This window comes from Castanea sativa, chromosome 9, assembly GCF_040712315.1.
Source record: "Castanea sativa cultivar Marrone di Chiusa Pesio chromosome 9, ASM4071231v1".
NCBI lineage: Eukaryota > Viridiplantae > Streptophyta > Magnoliopsida > Fagales > Fagaceae > Castanea > Castanea sativa.
This window is the reverse complement of record NC_134021.1, coordinates 23,183,944-23,204,984: the sequence shown is the minus strand read 5'-3', so window position 1 is coordinate 23,204,984 and position 21,041 is coordinate 23,183,944. Positions and strand designations below refer to the sequence as shown.

General features: G+C 34.8%; 1 protein-coding gene and 1 long non-coding RNA gene across 2 annotated transcripts; both read right to left on the bottom strand.

Annotated features, from left to right (window-relative positions):
* Positions 1-5,322: 5,322 nt before the first annotated feature.
* On the bottom strand, positions 5,323-9,727 carry LOC142610952 (amino acid transporter ANT1). The gene is made up of 3 exons (XM_075782940.1): positions 9,233-9,727; positions 8,072-8,719; positions 5,323-5,776 (listed from the first exon to the last, which is right to left on the bottom strand). The coding sequence occupies exons 1-3, from the start codon at positions 9,464-9,466 to the stop codon at positions 5,372-5,374; spliced, it is 1,287 nt and encodes a 428-aa protein (XP_075639055.1). The 5' UTR covers positions 9,467-9,727; the 3' UTR covers positions 5,323-5,371.
* Positions 9,728-12,301: 2,574 nt separating this feature from the next.
* On the bottom strand, positions 12,302-19,902 carry LOC142609371 (uncharacterized). Its single transcript, XR_012839590.1, has 2 exons — positions 19,653-19,902; positions 12,302-13,400 (listed from the first exon to the last, which is right to left on the bottom strand). It is a non-coding gene; the product is annotated as an uncharacterized LOC142609371 (long non-coding RNA).
* Between the last annotated feature and the right edge of the window lie 1,139 nt (positions 19,903-21,041).

Below are 21,041 nucleotides of genomic sequence, written 5' to 3'. Positions count from 1 at the left end.
TTGTTTTTGTTAATGTTAATTTTTTATTAATATATTGGAATGTGTTTTTGTTGATATCTCTTTTACTTTGAATTTTCGCAAAGTAAAGGAGCTTTTCTTTTTAGGATAGGGGTCCACCTTAATATTTTCTTTATTTAAAAATGGGCTATGAAGTATATATGAACCCTAGTTGTAGGTTGATCCATTTAGTCAAACAAGCTTGGATGCCTAATATCTTTCCAAGCTCATACCTTAAATCAGTATGGTTTGTTAAACCTTGTATAAGGGTCCTAAGTGAATTATAGACTTAAACCAAGTGGTGATTCCCATTCTCTGGCCTAACGAAGGTCAGTGATATATTTCCAATTCCATTTCGAGGATGGAGCCACACCATGCAACACCCAAGCTAAGTCAATCACATGGCGAGCACTTAATGGTATCCAAGGGCCACTTGATGGTTTGGAGTGCTCATAGGGTGTTTCGTTGTATTTTTATTACGGTATATAGCTATTCCTTAGTAATAACTATTTTTTTAAATGGGGAGCAAATATTTCTTGCCAAGAGGTGTGTTAATAACTATTCCTTAACCTAGGTAATAACACTTAAAAAATAAAATCCACCAAAAACCCTATTATTAATTGCCACCACCCAAAAAAGATTGCAATGCTCATCTCTTACCGTCTTATGTTGTTAATTACATTGTTTAAATTGGATATTTTATTGGTGAATCCTTTTTTTTTCTTTTTTATTAGGGTCATATTTTTATGTAATGTAATTTGCATATTCTATGACAAAATACACTTTACTTGTATTTGGGTAGATCTAAGTGGATTCAAGAGTATCATGAAGTACTTTGAAGAAGTATAACAAGTAGTAGTATAGAAGACATGAAGGCTACACAAAGAAACAAGTGGTGAAAAGCTGAAAAACTGGGATCTTGACACCTAGGTCAATGCCTTCAATTTATCGAGAATTAATGAATCTCTACACCTCTCGATACCTCTCGATCTATTGAGATTTACAGATTCTGAAATCTCAGATCTAATTTTTGGTCCATGATGACAAGGCTTTTCTAGGGTTTCATTTTCTAACCTACTAGATGGTATAAAAACTTTATTTTACAGTCCTTATCATATACAGAGACATATACAGAAAATCTACATACTTTTTGTGAAGATGCTGCGTACTTAAGCACCTTAGGATTTTGTAACCAAGTTGTCTTCAAGTCTACAAGTGTGTAGTAAAGAACTTTGCATCCAACAACAAACTTCAAGTTGTTGGGAATTAGGTCACAGATTGAAGATTTATGCATTGAAGAAGTCTCTACACGATCAAGTCTAATTGGACATTAGTGTAAAGATTCAACTATAGGTTGTCAGTTTGGGATAGGAAGGGTAGTAGTAAGATTTCTTATACTCGTAACCGTTTGTTATTGATTAGTGGATTCTTGAGAGTGGTGACTTAAAATTCACCTAGTGAGATTTTTGCATGTAAAAGTTTTCCCCATTAGTCAACAAATTGCCGTGTCAAATTTAATTTCTATTGCACTCTAAATTAGATTTGTGATTTGTTGGTGCCTTTATATGTTTGCATAAAATTTGAATAATTCATCAACTTGGGTAATTGATTTAATTAACGAGGGACAATTTATAACCCAACATTTTTGTCGTCTTTATTCTTAAAAAAGTATAAATAAATTTGGGTTGATATTATATGGCTTAAAATTGATGATGTGGATGTAATTTGAAAAGGTTGATAGATTTGTTGTTAAAGAATGGATGGAGTGGATATAATATGTCTATGTACTAGGGGTGTCCAAGCAAAACCGGGACCCGACCCACCCGCAAAAACCGTCCGATCCGGACCGACAACCGGCCGACCCGACGTCGGTGACGGGTCGGCGGCGGGTCTCAGCTTCCTTAACCCGAAAACGGCGGGTCGGTTGGCGGTTTTGAGGCTGAGAAACCGATTTTAACCGACCCGACCGAGAGATTTCCAGATCACGGCGAAATTTCCAGAATCCGGCAAGTTTTTTCCAGAATCCGGCGAATTTTTTCCAGATTCCGGCGAAAAACCCAGATTCCGGCGATATATTTCCTTAGATCTGGTGAGATTTTGACTGGATTTGGCGAAATCTCATCAAATCCGGTGAGATTTTCGCCGGATCTTGCGAAATCTCACCGGATCTAAGACAAATATCGCCGGTATCTGGAAAATTTCGCCGGAATCTGGGTTTCTTCGCCGGACTGTGTGTTTTTTCACCGATTACTCGTCGTCTTCTCAGATCTATGATTCCGACCGACCCGCCCGCCACCCGTTGATGACCTGAACCGCCCAACCCGATTACTCCGGCGGGTCGGCGACGGGTGCGTTTTTTCTCCACCCGATTCCGGCGGGTCGGTTCCGGGTTGGGCACAAACCCGACCCGGACCGACCCGTGGACAGCCCTACTATGTACAATTGGATTGGTTTGAAAAATAACTATATATGTCTTTAAATGTCACAGATCACTGTTTACAACCTAAGCGTGTAAAGAATCAGAATTCCATGCTTGAAAATATCCTAGTTTTATTCCCCATTTTGATTATACTCATGATACATGCCAATCTGCTGATACTTTTGAAATGAGATATTACCAATCTTTTGATATCTCACATTTTGGTGGGTCTATACCAGCAAGCACTTGAGAATTATGTTATAGGCAAGAGATGCTTTCTCCATAGATGGTACTTTCTCCACAACATGATACTCTTGTTTTCAGAGACATATCTTTATTACAGATTCTATATGTAACACAATTTGTGGCCATAAATCCACACAAAAGGAACTTTTTTTGGATCTTCATTCATCTTTTTTCTTTTTTTCTTTTTTTGCTTAATTATTATGTGAAAGGAGAATAAGAATCGATGTCTCCCTTTTCCTTTCACTTTCACTTGGCTCTATTGCACTTTATAATCTAAGCCAAAGCAGAGTGGACGTTCATGCCTGGCTGAGTGGGGGAAGCATTACCCTTCGAGCATCCATTTTTGTCTCTCAACTACAAAAGATGCGTCAACATCAATTAAGGCAATCATTTAAGGTGCTTTTCAGGCGGGAAAGTATTAGGAAGACCTCAGGGTCCAGAGAGATTTTGAAAGCCCAATCTCAATGCTCCATCTGGATATCTTAGATTATTGGATGATTAGAGAATAAAGCTACCTTTACAATACTTTCTATATATCATACACTCACAATTGTCCTACGTGGTAAATTGTGAGTAATAACGAAAAGATGATAGATCTATGTGATAGTGATAAACAGCTAATTACAATCTGTCATGTAAAACAATTATGGTAAAGTATGTGAATTTATAATACTGGTATTATTGTTTTGCAGAGAAACTTCATAGCAAATTGTTAATAGTAAGTAAAAAAATGATTTCAATTATAGACCCAACCTATAATCCATAACAAATTGCTTTGTTTAGATTGATTTTGATACATGGCTTCTTGTATAATCTGATGTTTAGTGGTCCCAAGTCCTTAAACCTTAATCATCATTACTTGACATTTAGCAAAAAATATACTAAAACTACATGATGATAAGGTGTAAAGGCCAATCAGCCCAACTCGCATATGAAGACAATTAGAGATTGGGGTTAGGCCGGTTAGCCTTGTTTGAGTTGACGTTATAGGTGTGCCTAACTGCCTATAAAATGAAGCAGTCACTTTGACGCAAAGTTTCTGCTCGTTGGGACTGATCTCCTCCAAAAGTCTTTGAATTGTTTCAGCACTTTGATCGCATATCTAATTCTATAATTTATTAATTCATGTAATTGTTTGTGATCGATGAAAAATGATAGGTTCATAATTTGTAGATTATAGTGGGTAGAAAGTGTTACCATACTCCTAGATTGAATTATTACCCCACTTAAGGTGTGTTTGGATACTGCTTATTTGTTGAAAACTGAAAATACTATAGCAAAATAATTTTTAAATGTGTGAATAATGCTGTGAGACCTAAATTTATATTGAAATTTGTGTTTGAATGACTTTTGTGGGTCTGTGAATAGTGTTGTGAGACCCACATTTTTTCAGTAAAACGCACAAACACAGACTCCCAACGTTATCCAAACTCCCTCTTAGAGGTGTACAACCAATCAGTCAATTCGTCAAAATCGACCCAATCTAATGAGTTGGGTCAAATTGCCATTATTTGGCTATAGGTTGGGTTGGGTTCAGATTAGTTGATTTATAAATCCGCATAACTCAGTCCAACCTAATCCACCTATGTTTAATATATATTTTAAATATATATCATATGTTTTTGTTAGTTACTCTTTGCCCCTCTCCCTAATTTAATAAGATGGAAATATTAGTTTATGTTTATTTTATTTCTCAACGGAGCTGGGAGTAGTTATTTGGTATATCCTGTTAATTATTGAACTAGTTCAATTTTTTTTTTCTTGACTGAGATGGGATAGAACTATTTGATTTCATACTAATTAAATGTCATTTGGTTGGATATTTTATTGATATGATAATTTGAATTTGGTGGTGCTACAATTTAGAATTTTTAGATGGCAAGGCAACAAATAATTGTAATACTGTTGTTATTCTTTTTTTTTCTTTTTTTTTAATTCCAATCTATGGATCCAACTTACCCATGTGAGTTGGGTTGGATACTTGTGATAGGTTAGGATGAGTTGGGATGTTTTTAATTCACCATGGTAAGTTGGATTTAGAAAGCCGAGGACCCACTAAGTCCCCCTCGAGGATTGTCCATAATCCATATAATTAGTTGGCAAAAAACGTCAATTATTCATAGTCACACAAGTCAACAAGTCGTAAAATTAGGTATGAAATTAGGTGTCTCTACAGTGGAACAAAAAAGTTTTTATTACATTTCAACAAACAGAAGTACCATTTTTATTCCCTATGACCATCTCAATCAAACATTCAAGAAAGGCAACTGCTAGCAACAGCCAACAGCTATATTCATCAATATAAAATTACATGCGTAGGGCCGTAGGGATTTTGTAACACATCAATGCGTGTACAAAATAACAAAACTGTGGACGTGGAAATCTTTTCTTCTTATTTCTGCCTTTTCCCAAATACGTTCCTCACCAAATGGTGCATCTAATTGGGTTTGCTTCCAAAGCCCAATTTGGTTACGAAAGGCTGATAGCCACTAAGAAGGAAATTACAATTGTACACATTGCCATTTCAAACCCAGAAAAAAGAACTAATTTGGAGATAGATTCTCTTGGTTATCCTAATATCTATTTCATGAAGATCTCTGGTTATCCAACTCAGGTCGTCCTCCCTCTACCCATTTTGTTTCCATCAAAAAAAAAAAAAAAAAAAAAATCAGGGCTGCAATCCATTATAAAATAGGGTCCAAATACCCTTCAAACTCCAACTACAGCGTTATAAGTACCATAAGCAGCAAAAAGCAATCCACATGATAATATGCAAATATCCAAGGCTCTTTGCCAGAAATTTAGAGAAGAACCAAATAATACTAGGTGAAATGAGGCCGGCAAAACAAACGATATCAGTGCACAAACAGTACTCCCCACAAGCGACACAAATACACCAAACCCTGGTACGTACGAGGCCAAGACTGCCAAAACCACCACCAAAATTGCACGAGTCATATACATTGCATACTTTCCCATTCTTGTTGTTGAATACTCACTGTTATGGTGGAGCTTCTGAAACCATTTTCCCTTCCCTAAATTCCTTTCCACAATCTCGTTAATTGGATGTACCATGATTGGGAATGTGAAGATTATTCCCAAGCACAGGCCAACCTGTTAGTAGACATCATAAAATCATTTCAGCTACAAAACAAAGTTATCTTAAAAACTACACTGGTGAATATATATAAGACACAGGAACATGTTGCATCAACAGTCACATATGACAAGCTCATTAAGATTAAATGAACTTGAATCCTGGACAAGTTTATAGTACAAATTCACTAGATCAATAAAATTATTTAAGCTACAAAACACCAGTTATCTTAAAAGCTACAGTGATAAATGAGACAAAGGAACATGTTGCACCAACGGTCACATATGACAAGCTCATTAAGATTAAATGAACTTGAATCCTTGACAAGTCCATAATACAAAATTCACTAGATCAATAAATTATAACCCAGCAAACCAAACCTTAATTCCTAGTAAAAAGTGCACCAGTTACACCTGGTATAACTCTTGTAAAATTATACCTTTTTTACACCATAGATTTGTAAGTGATCTAACAGCTAAAAAAATATCATTAAATGTTATTACTTTCCATCTCATTCATAATTAATACTAGTATTTTCTCTCTCTCCTTATTTATTTATTTTGCTTGATTAAAGGGCACATTGCCATTTTTAACAACTTGCAAGCTAAAAACAACTTGATTACTATTCTATTACTATAATCATTGAGAGGGACAACGTTCATCCTATTTACTTTTTTTTCTCACATGAATCACTAATAAGAAATCTTTTTTTTTTTTTTATAAATTATATTAGACTTTGCTTTTATCATTCTCTATCATTGATATTTTATTCATTGCATCTATATTTAAACCTTGATGGAATTTGACTAAATTACAATTTTTTAGTCCTTTTTTTTAACGATTAATCAACTCCTAGACGTTCATATAGTTGTAGATATAGACTCAGTGACGTTCATATATATATATATAAAGAAAAAAAAGAAGAAGCACACAACAGACCAGAGACGTTGAAATAGAATACAACACTTATGTTGTATGGAATGTGTTATTCAACAACACGGCAAAGAGAGAGAGAGAGAGAGAGAGAGAGAGAGAGAGAGAGAGAGAGAGAGAGAGAGAGTGTATAGTCTTTTTTGGGATTAAAAACAAGTATGGAATGTATTAAATAAGGGATAATAAATGAAATCAATTAAAATATTGGCATTAATGATGATCTTTTTTTTACTGTTTAATCTACTTAAATTCAATGGTTTAAAAAAGATGTAACTCTAAAGAGTTACACCAAGTGTAATTTGAGCCCATCTCTCTATCTCTCTCTCTCTAGATATATATATATATATATATATATATATATATATATATATATATATATATATATATATATATATGGATGAAGGTAATAAATTAAATTGCAAATATCCACCTTTAACTGAGCAATCAATCACCTAATGTTGCTAAAAATTCTGAATACCCCCTAACACTCCAATAGCCATTAAATTAAGAAAAAAACACCTGCACAAAAAGGAGAAACTGAAGAAATTTTTTTCTTTTTTTTTTGGGGGTTGTTTTGGTGGCATAGTTGTCCAGTAATTTGCTGCTAAAATGATAGTCATTTGAAATTTTGAGTGATAATAAGAAGTTGATTACTCAAATTTAATTTCAGAGAGGAAAACATATCTGAAGTGATAGTTTAAACTTTACCAAACTATTAATATTGTATGGAAAAATGATACTAGGAGATCCTTTTAGCAATACTTTAAAAAGTTCTTTAGTTCGATAAAACACAGTATAATGACTAATGAGTACATGGGTAGACACATTTTTTTTTATTGGCACATGGGTAGGCACATTTTTTATTATTAATTGATATAGATTGCAGAGTTAAGTGCATTATTTATAAAATTAAAAAAGTGTCGTTACTTAGCCAAGCATGTGCACGTGTCCAATAAATTTTTATAAGACAACTTGAATGCATATAAATTGTATGCAAATGACAAGACATCATTAGACAAAAGATAAACATCTAGTCATTGCATTCATATATTTAGTCATTACAGTAGTAGGTGAATGAAGTTGGATCTTACTCTTCTAAGTTAGTCCTATGTTCACACCATCTTTCACTTATTCATTCCATACTGTGACGTAAGCATTCTGCTTAAACTCAAAGCATGGAGTGCATAGCTGAAAGAATTGGGGGTTTGGGAATCATCACCTCACAATTCTTAATTCTACAAGAAACCCTGAAACAGCAAAGGGCAGGGCACCATACATAGCAAGCGTATGCCAAAGATATAGAATATATGCCAAGAAAAAATAAAAAGCATGTAGAATGAGGACTCATATACACAATATACAAGGTGGTAACACATTACCTGAACTGCTATAGATGTCCAATTATGGGGGAGATTAAGAGTTATGATGTCTTTTGTTTGATCACCGTAAGCCATGTAACCAAAGAATCCAAAGGAAGCATACAAAAGGGTAATCCCTGTGAAAGCCGTAGCTAGCAACTTTGGGAAACTGGATTTGTCTTTCATAGAGGCTTCCAATGCCAATGTCATCCCAAACCCCTCAAAGCAGAACACTGCCATCCCTCCTGCAAATGGCAATCCTCCTATGTTGGATGTGATCGCCGTCCTATCTCTAAATGCAAATTCACCTCCTACCACTTTTTGTATATCCTGCTTCACCACAATTGCCATAGCTAACAAATTACAAATATCGGCAAAGATGCTGAAAGGTGATAGAGCTGATAGACTGCCTATCCATGACAAGCCAATTTCAATTGGCACTAACAAAAATATGTAAGACGCCAAGTTGAGGCCATAGCCTTTGAATATTGATGAAAGGTTTTGTCCAATGAATACCAGATATGCCACTGAACCTCCACATTGGGCAATCAAAATAAGGAATTCTGTTACATATCGACCTGTCCTTCCCAAACATTTATAGCCCAGGTCGCCATAGCTGTTCAGATGTATTGATTCTTCTTCTGATGCCAACTTTCGTCTGCATTGAACCTGTTGAAGTAAATGTAACATTTGAATAAGAATTTTCAAAAGTTGCAGCTTTTCATAGCACTTTTAACCAATTTTCAACAAATAAGCAAATAAGTTTTTAGTGAAAAGTTGGATCTAAACTCACCAGCTAACTTGTTGATTCTGGCTTTTAAGACTTAAAAGAGTGTTGTAGATTCATACAACTTATAAATTAAAGAACTTGTAGCAAAAAAGACAGAATCAACATTAATAATGATGTACAATGAGAATTCGGCTCCGTTCAATTCCAACTTTGAAAATCAAATAACTTATATGAACATCTTTTTGCTCAACAAACAACAAAAGATAAAACATTTAAAGAAATAACTTCGGGAGTAAAAACATAGTCTTTCACAGAATAATCATCCGTGAGTCAATTTCAAGAGCCTGTAGTCCAAATCTCAATCTATCTATGACTAGCAAAAGAAAGAAAGATTAAAAGGAAGAAAAAGTTGGTGCAAAAACAAAGAGAGAGAGAGAGATGAATGAACTGACAAGAAGGAGCATGCAATAGTAGCTGCAGAGCCCAACAATGATAACGCCAAACAATCCAGCAAGCCAACCGGCAATTCTGAAAGCGAAAGGGAGGCCCAACACACCGGTACCAATAACAGACACTATAATATTTCCAAGTGTTTGAGCTATTGAAGCTGTTCCTTTCGAAGAAGATTCAAGCAAAGGAACCGAACAAGAAGAAGAGCCAGCCTTTCTTTGTTGCTCGTAATCCATAGTCAAAAATAAATTAAAAAAAAAAAAAAAAAATCCCAACTGCTATGTTTTGCTCACTCTTATCTACTTGTGTTTTATAGGACTACTCGACTTCTGCTAAGGCATCAAAGGTAGTTTCATTAGTGCTGTATTCGTTTTGGTAGGAGGGATCTGATTTTGGTTGTTGTGGGATTCTTTTTTGAGAAAAGTTTGTGGTGGGATTTGGATTCACCGTTTGAGTCGTGAACCAATTTGCCTCTTTCTGTGGTTGTTTTGTTTGGTGTGTATAGAATATTTGACTAGTAATTCTGTAATCGCATGAAAAAAAAAAAATATATATATATATATAAATTTCTTATTTTTTTTGCAAACTGTAATTGATTATCTGTCACTTTCTTATAGACCAATCATTTTTTCTCTATCACTCACAATTTACCATTTATTATGTAGATAATTGTGATAAAAATTATTCTTTTTATGCATTTGAAGGAATTTTGATAAAATATAGATCCCAATCATCCCACGCAAGCCAAAGCAAGTTTGGAATGAGATTGACTTCTTCCTAAGGTGACACTCTAGTCTCTATTCCTAGGGTATTGCACTTGATGCAATTCACCCACTTTCTCTTAAATTTTTTTTTTATACATTTTTTACATTTTAACTTTCCTTTAATATATTTTATTTAATGGTTGAGATTGAAAACTGTTTTTTTAATTTTCAATCTCAGCCATTGATTACAATTGCATCAGGTGCAATGCCCTAAGTATTGCACCTAATCTCAATCCATTCAATTATAGCCCACCGGCACAATTTAGGAAGCCGTTTTAGCTAAAAAAAAATACTCCAATTTTGGATGGTTGGTGGTAGCATGAAAAACGCCCCTAAAAAGTTTTCAGGGAAAAAAAAAAAACCATATAGATAGATGAGTAATTTTCAAAACATTTTTTAACAAATTTTTATTGATACTTATCGAACTATAGGACTACCATTGATATCAATTTATTAGCTATAGTTAACAATTTTTTACCTCAACAATTGTGAAATATTTTGTCAAAATTGTTGTTGTTTTAGAGTTATTGGTTACTAGTATGTAACTCGTACTTACGCATAGGAATGATGAATTGTAGTGGTGCTATGTTGATGTTAGTTTAGGTTATTAAATACGTAGGACATTAGTTCGACTAGGAAATTTGGAGGTACTAAAATGATTTTTCCTTGCGTTCTATATGATATTGATAACACTAAGTTTCTTATTACATTACTTTTATGTTTATAATTTTAAAAATCATTATTAGACACTACAAATACAATATCAATTCAATATCAATGTCTGTGAAATTATACTAAATATAACACAAAATTAAAGAATAAATTGGTTCAATAATATCTCCTGAATTGAATGAGAATAGATGCATGAAATCGTTTAGCTCAGTTACAGTTTGTTATGTTCAAGATCTTCACATACAAAATATTTAAATAGAAACAATATAAAAAAAAAATACTAATTAGTTCAGCAAAAATAAATAAATAAATATATAACAGCAAAAATCTAAACAATTTAATTTGTATGAAAAGCTAACAAATGCGAAATCTAATTTTGATTCTAATCAAATTTTCTCTAAGCTTTGTACATACATACATACATACATACATACATACATTACCTAGGTTTATTTATATTAGACTCATCGTTTTCTACACACTGAATTAATTCACTTGGCATAAAAATTAAAAAAATTTAGATTAAATGGGACATGTGGCGCAAAATTAAATTCTAATTTTTACACTAAATTAACTTACTTAGCACAAAAATTTAAAAGCTTAGATTAGATGAGACACATTGCACATTTAATTCCAATTTAAAATCTAATTAGATTTTCTCTCAAATTTGGCTATTTATATATATATATATATATATATATATATAGCCAAGTCTACAGCACCAGTCACTGTTTGATGAACAATTCTGGACAAAAGAAGCCGTATAAAGACGAAGACAAGTCACTATTCATGAACAGTATCCAGCACTATGTTCCAGAAGCATTGTTTGCTTTCGGAGGAAAAGGTTTTCACCCTCAAGTGAAAGTATTTCACCTTCCGAAATTTCAGCAATCTTCAGAAGAATCCAAGGCTCCCTCCAGCTATATAAGGCAGCCAAGACTCCATTCTGAAGCCGATCCAGTTTTTAAGGCTAGTTTTAGCAAAAACATCCTCCCTTCTCATTACAACCCTTAGTCTTGTAATCAGATGGCAACCCCAATTTACACTTGTATTACTCCAGTCGGTTCTTACATTTGTAACCAGATGGCCTCAGTCGACCTTTACCTTTATAATTAAATGGCCCCAGTCGGCCTTCTATTTCTGTAACTTACCATCCCACCACTTGGATCTCATCTCACAACCCATTCCAAAGACGCTGGAATTGCAGGTCCCACAAGAGAAAAATGATCTATGTATCCTATAGATGTATCATCTTTCTCACAATGTGTAGACTCCACTGACCTATAAAGACCCACAAATTCTGAGAAAGTTGCTATGAGGGGTGGGAATGGATCTCTTAAAAGTCTAAAGGCACGGCTTGCTTTTTTACAGCTCATAATAGGTTCTTGGTTCTAGGTTATTAGTGCAAACGTAAAATTGTTGTTACCACATGTACATATTAAGGCGAACAATTCTCTTTACAATATTCATAACTTTCATCAGTGTGGCAGGTGGTCTAGTGGACAGGCTTTGGGCCAACAAAACTTGGGTCTTTGGTTCAGAGATTTAGGAAATTTCAGCTGGGGTAAAACACAACTGAAATGACTGCATTTCAGCATCTTGCAATATAATGCTCAGTAATAGCCAGATTATAACTCAATGCATAAAGGATTCTACTTCAATGATCAATTATACCAAGAACACAGCTCATGCTAATGTATGAAAAACTGTCATGATTTTGCATACATTTTTCATAAGTTATACAGCAAGAATGGTCATGCCCATTACCAATTTTTTTCCTGAAAGCAAAGCGTGCTTTCTATTCTCTCCCAACTAGTTTGTCATAAGTCATAACATATCTAATTGTTGAGACATGTCTCAGGCTAACACAATTACGCTGCTCATTTTTACGATTTCTTTCTTCCCTATTTTCAATTGTTGCAAGATCCCAGGAACATTCAGATGGTCTGAAAACTATAGGGCTGGCAAACACAGTCAATAGCATGAATCAGTTTCCTCCTAGGACCTACAGCATTTGCTCCCATATCCTTGAGCTTCTTCATTGTCAAATTCACTAACTGAAATTTATTCACACTCTTCCTCTGAAAAATCCTCACAAACTGAGCTAGTCCAAGTGAGGCTAACCACCTGCTCAACCCACCTGCTTTTTGAAGATTCCTCTCAAGATTTGACGCCCTCAGCCTTTGATTCAGCAACTTTCCCCCATCAAGAAAGCTAATGGGGCAATGTAATAATCTTTGCCGCTTGATAACTCCTGGGGTGTTAGATACCCCAAATCTTTTATAAATCATTGGAGTATCAGCTTGATCTGGATTTTCTGGATCCCTTCTTAAATCTAGCCTTGGTGCCTTGGCTAATGTTGGCATGCCTTGGGCAGGAGCTTTTCTTGTAAACCGAGTACCCTTTTTATATATGAATTTCTCATGTTCGTCAACTGATGGCATTCTGGGACATATATCAATGGGAGATTGTATTTGGTTACTCACTGTTTTTCTGGGTACAGCTTGTAGCTGACTTGGTCCCTGGTTTTGAGTTGTCAAATTTTTAGCAGCTGGTAGAGGAGGCACCAAAATGGTGATTCTCTGCCTTTTCACAATCACCCAACTATCTTCTCCCAGCCAGTCCAGATCATTATTAAAGTTTGACGAATCAATGTGGCCATTTGGAGTGTTATTCTTTTTTTTACGGATTGCCGTAAGCTGTCTTTGCTTTGATCTCACCATCGGTAGAGAATCTGCTAGTCATAAATTGTGCAATAGACTTAGAATTCAATACATTCATTTGATTTCAAGCAGCGATATCCATAATAATGACATTATCTAAAGAGTTCTTCTAGGATCACAACTTTTGCCACAACTCAAATGTGGCGGACTATGAGTGCTGGAGAGACTGTGAGAAGTTGCCTATTACTTTCACATGGACCCACTATTTTTCTCCACCCTCATAATCTGCCACATCAAAGTTGTGGCACAAAAACTTGTAGTCCTAGATAGTCTCTTATTTGACAGTGGAACAAATCAACAAATACAACTTTGACATAGTAGCTGATGGACCAAACAAGAATTGCTTTGTTCAAAATATAACAATTTAAATACATGCAAAACATACTGGGGAGGAAACAAGATCTTTTCCTAAATCCTTGTATTATCTAGGAACCAGATTGAGCGGTCCACTCCATCTACTTAATCTTAAGGCACAAATATAACAAAGTTTGACAAAACATGAGAAGAGTCGATCCAAGTGAGAGTTCCTGTGAACTACAAAGGTGCTATCAAGTTTTTATGTCTGAGGTTTTGCACCCAGAAATGCTACAGAGGCTCCAAGTTTTTTTTTAAAAGCATTCCATTAAAGGTTCAGAAAGGGGTGCAACCCTAGTACACAATAAGTATACAAAAGGAAGAGCCAAAAAGAAAGAAAAAAGAAGAAAGATAAGAGATGGTTTAAGAGTATTATCTAAATTCATGTCCACTAGATAATCAACCAGGTTCTACCTATCCAAAAAAAATCCACCAGGTTCTAGATGGAAAAAGTAGTTGAAGTTGATGTCCACTCATACAGAGATTTAAGAAATAAATTTTCAATTAACTGTCAATGTCTCTTTTCCTACAATCTATTCCACTCTCTCCAAATAGTCTACATAAAGCAAAAAGGAATTGACCCCAAAATTACTGTACGAATATGATTAATAAAACTCCACTTCCAACATGAAAATTGATCCACTACAAATCCTGGCATTACCCGGCTTACCCCAAAGAGGCTTAGCACTAGCGTTTGCATCTCTCAAGCCATTGAATAATGAAGAAACAGATGGTTCAGACTCCCCCATCGGATTTACGCATACAATACCAATCCATCAAAAATATGCCTCGTTTCTGTAAATTATCTGTTTTTTAGAATTTTCCCCAAAGCCATGGCCCAAGTGAAGAACACAACCCAAGACAGAACTTTTACCTTCCATGTAGTTTTCCAGGGAAAAGAATGGTCATCCCCTGATCGCAAAAACTATAGCTTTTGACATGAAAACCCTTTGTTTTTGAAGGAAGCCAAACCATTCTATCTTCTCCCACTTGTCTGAGTTTGATAGAATATAAGTCCTCCAAGAAATTATCTAATGATTTAACCTCCCAATCTTGAACCGCACTTCGGAAAAAAGGATTCCAATGAAAACTTACATTTGCCCTCTATATGTAATATATTATATACCACTCTTGCATCTGTCTCTAGGAATTAGAAAAGCTCAGGATACTTCTCCAAGAATGAAGAATCTCCGTGCCAACAACAAACCCTAGTACCATCTCCCACATCAAATCTCATAAAACTAGTAAATTTATTCCAACCCCCTCCAATGTGTTTCCATAAGAGAATTCCATGGGAGCCCCTAGTGGAGCCATATTTTTTTTTTTCTATTACCTGCCTCCAAAGAGCATCCCTCCCTACCGCATACCTCCACAGCCATTTGCCAAGTAGAACTTAGTTAAAAAGCAAAAGCTTTTAATCCCCAAACCTCCAGTTTAAAGCAGAGGACATATTGTTTGCCAATTTACTAGATGGATTTTTGTGATCATCTTCTATGCCATCCCAAAGAAAGTAGAGAAGACAGCCCAACATATGACCTCATGGATGGAGCCTGCTAATAGTTGAGCTAGGATCTCAATTTGGGATAGAGTGTCATGTTGAGGTAGGGGTATTTGGCTACTCCAACAGGGCAGCATCTGTAGCTTCCAAGCTAGGCAAAAGTAAACCACCAATGGGACGCAATAATACAGATTTGTGGAGCAAATCGCCATAAAATTGTACAATGTTATCCCAGACTTCTTCATGACTGGAGGTTTCTGCATCACCTTGTTTTTAACCTCCCAATGAAATTGTTGCACCTATGAGAATTAGCCAACCTGTGGAAAAATCCTGTATTTCTATCTTCTTCCTTCAACAATAATGCATGAGAGTTCCGTCTAAAGCTAGTCTCCTACAAAATTATGAAAAAACCTAAATCAATTAAAATCTTTGTTTGTTCGTACTCTTTTTGATTGGTCCAAGGCTTGGGGTTCTACACATTGTTATGCTTTTTCTGAGTTTCTAGATTCTCTTAGATCTAGCATTTGATTTATTTGTATTCTTATGATCCTTTGTGTTCATCATCGTGAGCACAAGGTTTTTCTTTCTTTATCAATAAAATTGAATTCTTACCTATCAAAAAAGCTTTGGCATTTTCCCATCTGATTTTTTCCTTCATGGACAATATTCTCACTTCTTCTAAACAATAAATCCTGTATATCTTCCACTAATATCTTATTCGTTCTCCTCACATCCTTGAACACTTGCTTGATCTAGATTCCTCAATCATTTTTTAAGGCTTTGCTAGGTATCCCATAAACTAACTCCACCATTGTTTCACTTGCTCCACAAACCCCTCCCTCCTATTTAATCCACATATTTCAAATTTTAAGGATCCTTTCCCTCTGCTAATCCCATTCACATCAAGCAATATAAGAAAGTGGTCTTATAACATTTGTTGGAGTATACTCAAAGCTAAATTGTAGAAATGCTCCTCCTAATCTGATGTGATAAAGAACCTGTCCAATCTGGACATAGAAATGTACTTGTGATTGTTAGACCACATAAAGATCCACCTTATAAGGGTAAGTTCATTAAGCCAAGAGTTACTTATACCCAATCCCCCAATTTCGAACTGGTTTTCAAATCTGAGTCCAATTAACTAGGTGAAATTTATGCTCCTCGCCAATCCCAATCCATTTAAAATCTGATGCAGGACCATTAAGAAGTTCAGCACTATACTAGGTTTCTTGATGAATTCTTGAATAAGCATTATTGTTTAAGAGTTTAGGTTAGAAAAGTATGAATGTTGACAGCTGTTTGGGGCTGAAACAGGCGATAAACAGAAAATAGCATAAATAAAACACTAGGCAATCACACCTAGGTCTTCCTAAGCATCGCACCTAGGGTTCCTTGCCATCACACCTCGGAGAAGTTTGCATCACACAAACAAAGCTTGAAATAAGCAGCTGAATTTTATTAATCAAAATATTCTAAAATAACATGACTATAAAAGAGCCTTTATATAGAGGCTATAGTTATCCTTTTCCTAGTAGGACTTGGACTCTAAATAACCTATTCCTAGAATGAATAGAAATACTAATAATAATTAAATAAAAGACTTAATAATACGTAAACATAAAATAAGACTCATGGGCCTTTGGTACGGCCAAGGACAGCCCATTCCAAATTTCTGGAAATTACCAAATTGCCATTATTCTAATAAACTTAATTAAAACTAATTCAGCAGCAACTAAACAATAAAATAAGACTAAGCAAGGTCCCATGGGAGCGTCCCATCATCTGAAACGTCCCAAATTAAGGCTTGAGCATTAGAACCAGCTTTTCGTCTCTTATAGGTCTTCAAAGTGGGCTGCCACTTACGTTCCCCATCAAAATCTCTCTGAAGTTTTTCAATATGTTTGGCCACCTTCGCTGGAATAGGGAAGAGAGAAAGAAAGTAGGTATGTAGACTTGAGAACGTGCTTTTAATCAGAGTAACCCTACTATAAATAAAGCTGCTTCCACCCTGCTAACCTCCTTTCCAACCTCTCAAGACTTTAATTCCAAACTGTCCTCTCCTTGAATTTATCACCCAAAGGAAAACCCAAATATTTCATCAGAAAAGAAGACTGTCTACATCCTAACAAAGCCACAATTTCTCCCAAATTGATCACTTCCCCTACCTGGACCAACTATGATTTTCCCAAGTTAATCTTTAGACCCGATACCACTTCAAATGACAAGAGAATATCCCATAATTTTTCTATTTGACTCAAAGCAGCATCACAAAAGATCAAGGTGTCATCTACAATTAGTAGATGATCAAAGACCTATAGTCTGTGGTACCAATTGTGAAGCCAGAGATAAGCCCATCATTAATTGCTACCGCCAACAAACACCTCAAAGCTTCCATCACAATGCCAGACAACATCAGGGATCTCCTTGCTGTAAACCTCTAGAGCTCCTGAAAAAATCACTAGGATTGCCATTTATCAAAATGGAAAATCGAACAATAGAAATACAGAAAATATAATCCACTTCATCCATCTTTCTGAAAACCCGCATCTCTGAAGCATATACATAAGAAAGTCCCAAGACATGTGATCGAAAGCTTTCTCCGAATCCAATTCACACAACACTCCTGGAATCTCTGCCTTCAATCTACTATCTAAGCACTTGTTAGCAATTAAAATGGAATCCAAGATGTGCCTATCTACGACAAAGGCATTCTGCAATTCCAAAATAATTCTGTGCAAGACCCTTTTAAGCCTATTAGCCAAAACCTTAGAAATGATTTTGTAAACTCCACCCCCCCCCCCCCCCCAAAACCAGAATAATGGGCCAAAAATCTCTTGCATCCATAGCATCCACTTTTTTTAGAATAAGAACCAGAAAAGAAGCATTAAGGCAATTCTTGAAAATAGCTTGGGCATGAAAATTCTGAAAGTAACTCCATAATTTCCAGCTTTAGAATATGCCAGCATGATTGAATGAAGGCCATCTAGGCTTGAAGCTTTATCTCTATAAACCTTGGACCACCCCTGGTGTACTTATTTGCAGTTTTTTTTAATAAAATTTTCGTTACTTATAAAAAATAATAATTATAATAAAATAAAAACCCAAGATCTTAAATTTTTTTTTTTTTTTTTTAAAATCCCACATGGCAGTGGCAACCATTTCTGCTCCCACTCTTTCACTAGTGAAATGAGTGACGTTAAAGTTCCCCCGTGCATCATGGGACTCCCCTCCAAGGCTCCAACTATAAACCTCTGCCATTTCCAACCACAATTGGGGCCAAATACCCAGAAAAACCCAAAGGAAGCCATCATCAATGTCTCTGAATTTACAGGTAACAGAGTAGTTGCCACTGCCAATTCCCAAATATTAACCATTCTTTTGTCCCGGGGCACCAGAATACCACATTACAAAGTGCAAACAGGTCCAGTCTACAGAATGTTTACCTTTTGAAATCCTCACAATTTCCCTAGTTATGTACTCCATCTTGGTTTCCTAGAAACACACAATGTCTACCTTCCAGTCCCTCGATAAATTTCTGATCCTCTGCCACTTTTCCCCATTGTTCAAACCACATACATTCCAGGATAGTAATTTTAATTTTCATGACAATTGCAAGAAAAGACCCCTACCTCTTCTTTTAGTAGTATCCTTATATTCCCATCACTTGATTACCAAATTATGTATACTCTTATGTATCAAACCCAACAATAGAAGGTGTATTCTGTTATTGTAATTTGCTTTGCCCAAAAATCAAATGGTCCTAAACTAAAACTGGAATCCTCCTTTTGCTTCTGTGAATTTCACCCAAAAAAAAAAAAAAAGAAGTTGTTGTTTGGATGGAAGAGACTGCTCATGATCTACTTCGCATAAACCATTTGTATTGCACCCTGAAAGAATTTGTGAAGACAATGCCTTCCTGATAAACTTGCTCTTGGCTGAATTAAAAAAAAAAAAATGCCAGCATCCCTACAATCAACTCATCCAGAGAAAAGCAAACTCTTCCTAACATAAGTTGTGGGTCCACTAATAGTATAATACATGTATCTCCCTATGAATTGGCAAAAGACCATACTGCCTTTTTTAAAACCATCTTTACATAGTTAATCATTCAGCTTAAGTATATACATTGCTCAGTCATACGACAAACAAGACCTTGGAAGACACAAATATTAGATATTAGATATTAGATATTAGATATTAGCAATTGTTGCCTTTCCAACCTATCTAGCTTGGCCATCTGCTTAGTTGAACTTGAACATGGCATTAGTGCTCAAGAAAGCACGGACACGGCAATTTGCCTGCCGTGCGAGTACCGGACACGGCTACAAGCGTGTCCTTCCTCTTTTTTTTTTTTTTTATAGATAATCGGACACGGCGAGGAGAGGAAAAAAAGAGAAGTAAAAATCCTAACCTGAAACGCTGCGTTTTGAGAGTATCCCTTGGCACCTTCGTTTTCCTCTCAATCGATCTCTCTCCTTCTCCCAGTCTCAATCCCTCACGCCTATCTCCTCTGGCTCTTCTTCTTCTTTTTTATTCTAATGCCGATCTCCTCCTCTTCTTCTTTGGGAGAGCTGATCAGCCGATCTTCTTCCCTCTTCTTCTTCTTTTTCTTTTTCTTCTAAATATGCCCTTTCATATTTTACAGTCTTCCACTTTTCCCTATTTTGAGCGCATACCTGTATTGTTAAAAAATGTGCCGGAGATACTATCATAAATTAAAGCGAAATATTTATAACATTTTTACAATAAATACTAAGCGGTAAGTTATTATTAATTATTATTATTAGGGTAAAAATGTAATTTCAATGTTAAGTGAATCAATAGCAACTATTTATTTATAATTTGTTATGAAAATATTGTGTAAATTATAATAAGATGTTTCTTCATACAAGAGTTGATAAGTTTTTGAACATTTGAATTTAAAATAAAATTTAGTAATTTTTTTTCTAAAATTTAAAAACTTTTTAAAAATATGATAATTACTCTTTTAACCGGTTTATGTTTTTAAATTAAGAAATAGAAGTATTTTTAGAGAATTTAAGACCTGTGTAAGGATATTTTAGTGTGCAAAATAATGAAACCTAAACAAAAAATCATATTATTAGTAGTATAAATAAATAGATAGATATGGGAAGTGTTCATCACGTATTTATGGATAAAGATCCCGTAAAAAGTGTTTTTTTTTTTAAAGGAAAAGATAATGATATGTACATTATAGATGAGTTTAAAAAACAAAATCCTAAAGCTTCGCTAATAGATTGTGTAACTGGTTTATAAAACTAGCAAAATTAGCCTGAAGTAAATAAATAAACTGCGGTGAAATATCATTTATTCATATAAGAAGGTTTGGAACATTAATAGCAAATCTAGTTAGACTATGAGCAACCTTATTACTTTCTCTCTTAATATAGGATTGTGTAACTACTTGGTAGTGGGGTTATATGTAGGAGTTGATTTTTGTTTTTTTAAATTTATTTTTGAATTTAGCTATTGAATTTCCTTATATGCCCCATTTTTTTTATTTCTTAAGTGTAATGATAATATTATATATTAAGTGGGTTCTAATTAGCTCAACTGATAAAATTTCTAATAGTTGAATAAGAAATCTAAAAACCATAAGTTGAAACTCTCTCTTTCAAAAAAAAAAAAATATATATATATATATATATATATTATGTTAAGGGATATTATATTAAAGGTGTTTTAGTCAATAGAGGCAGAAATAACTAACTCTCATAATCCTCTTAATATATAGAGATTTTAATATATAGAGATGAATCATTTTAATATATAGAGATAA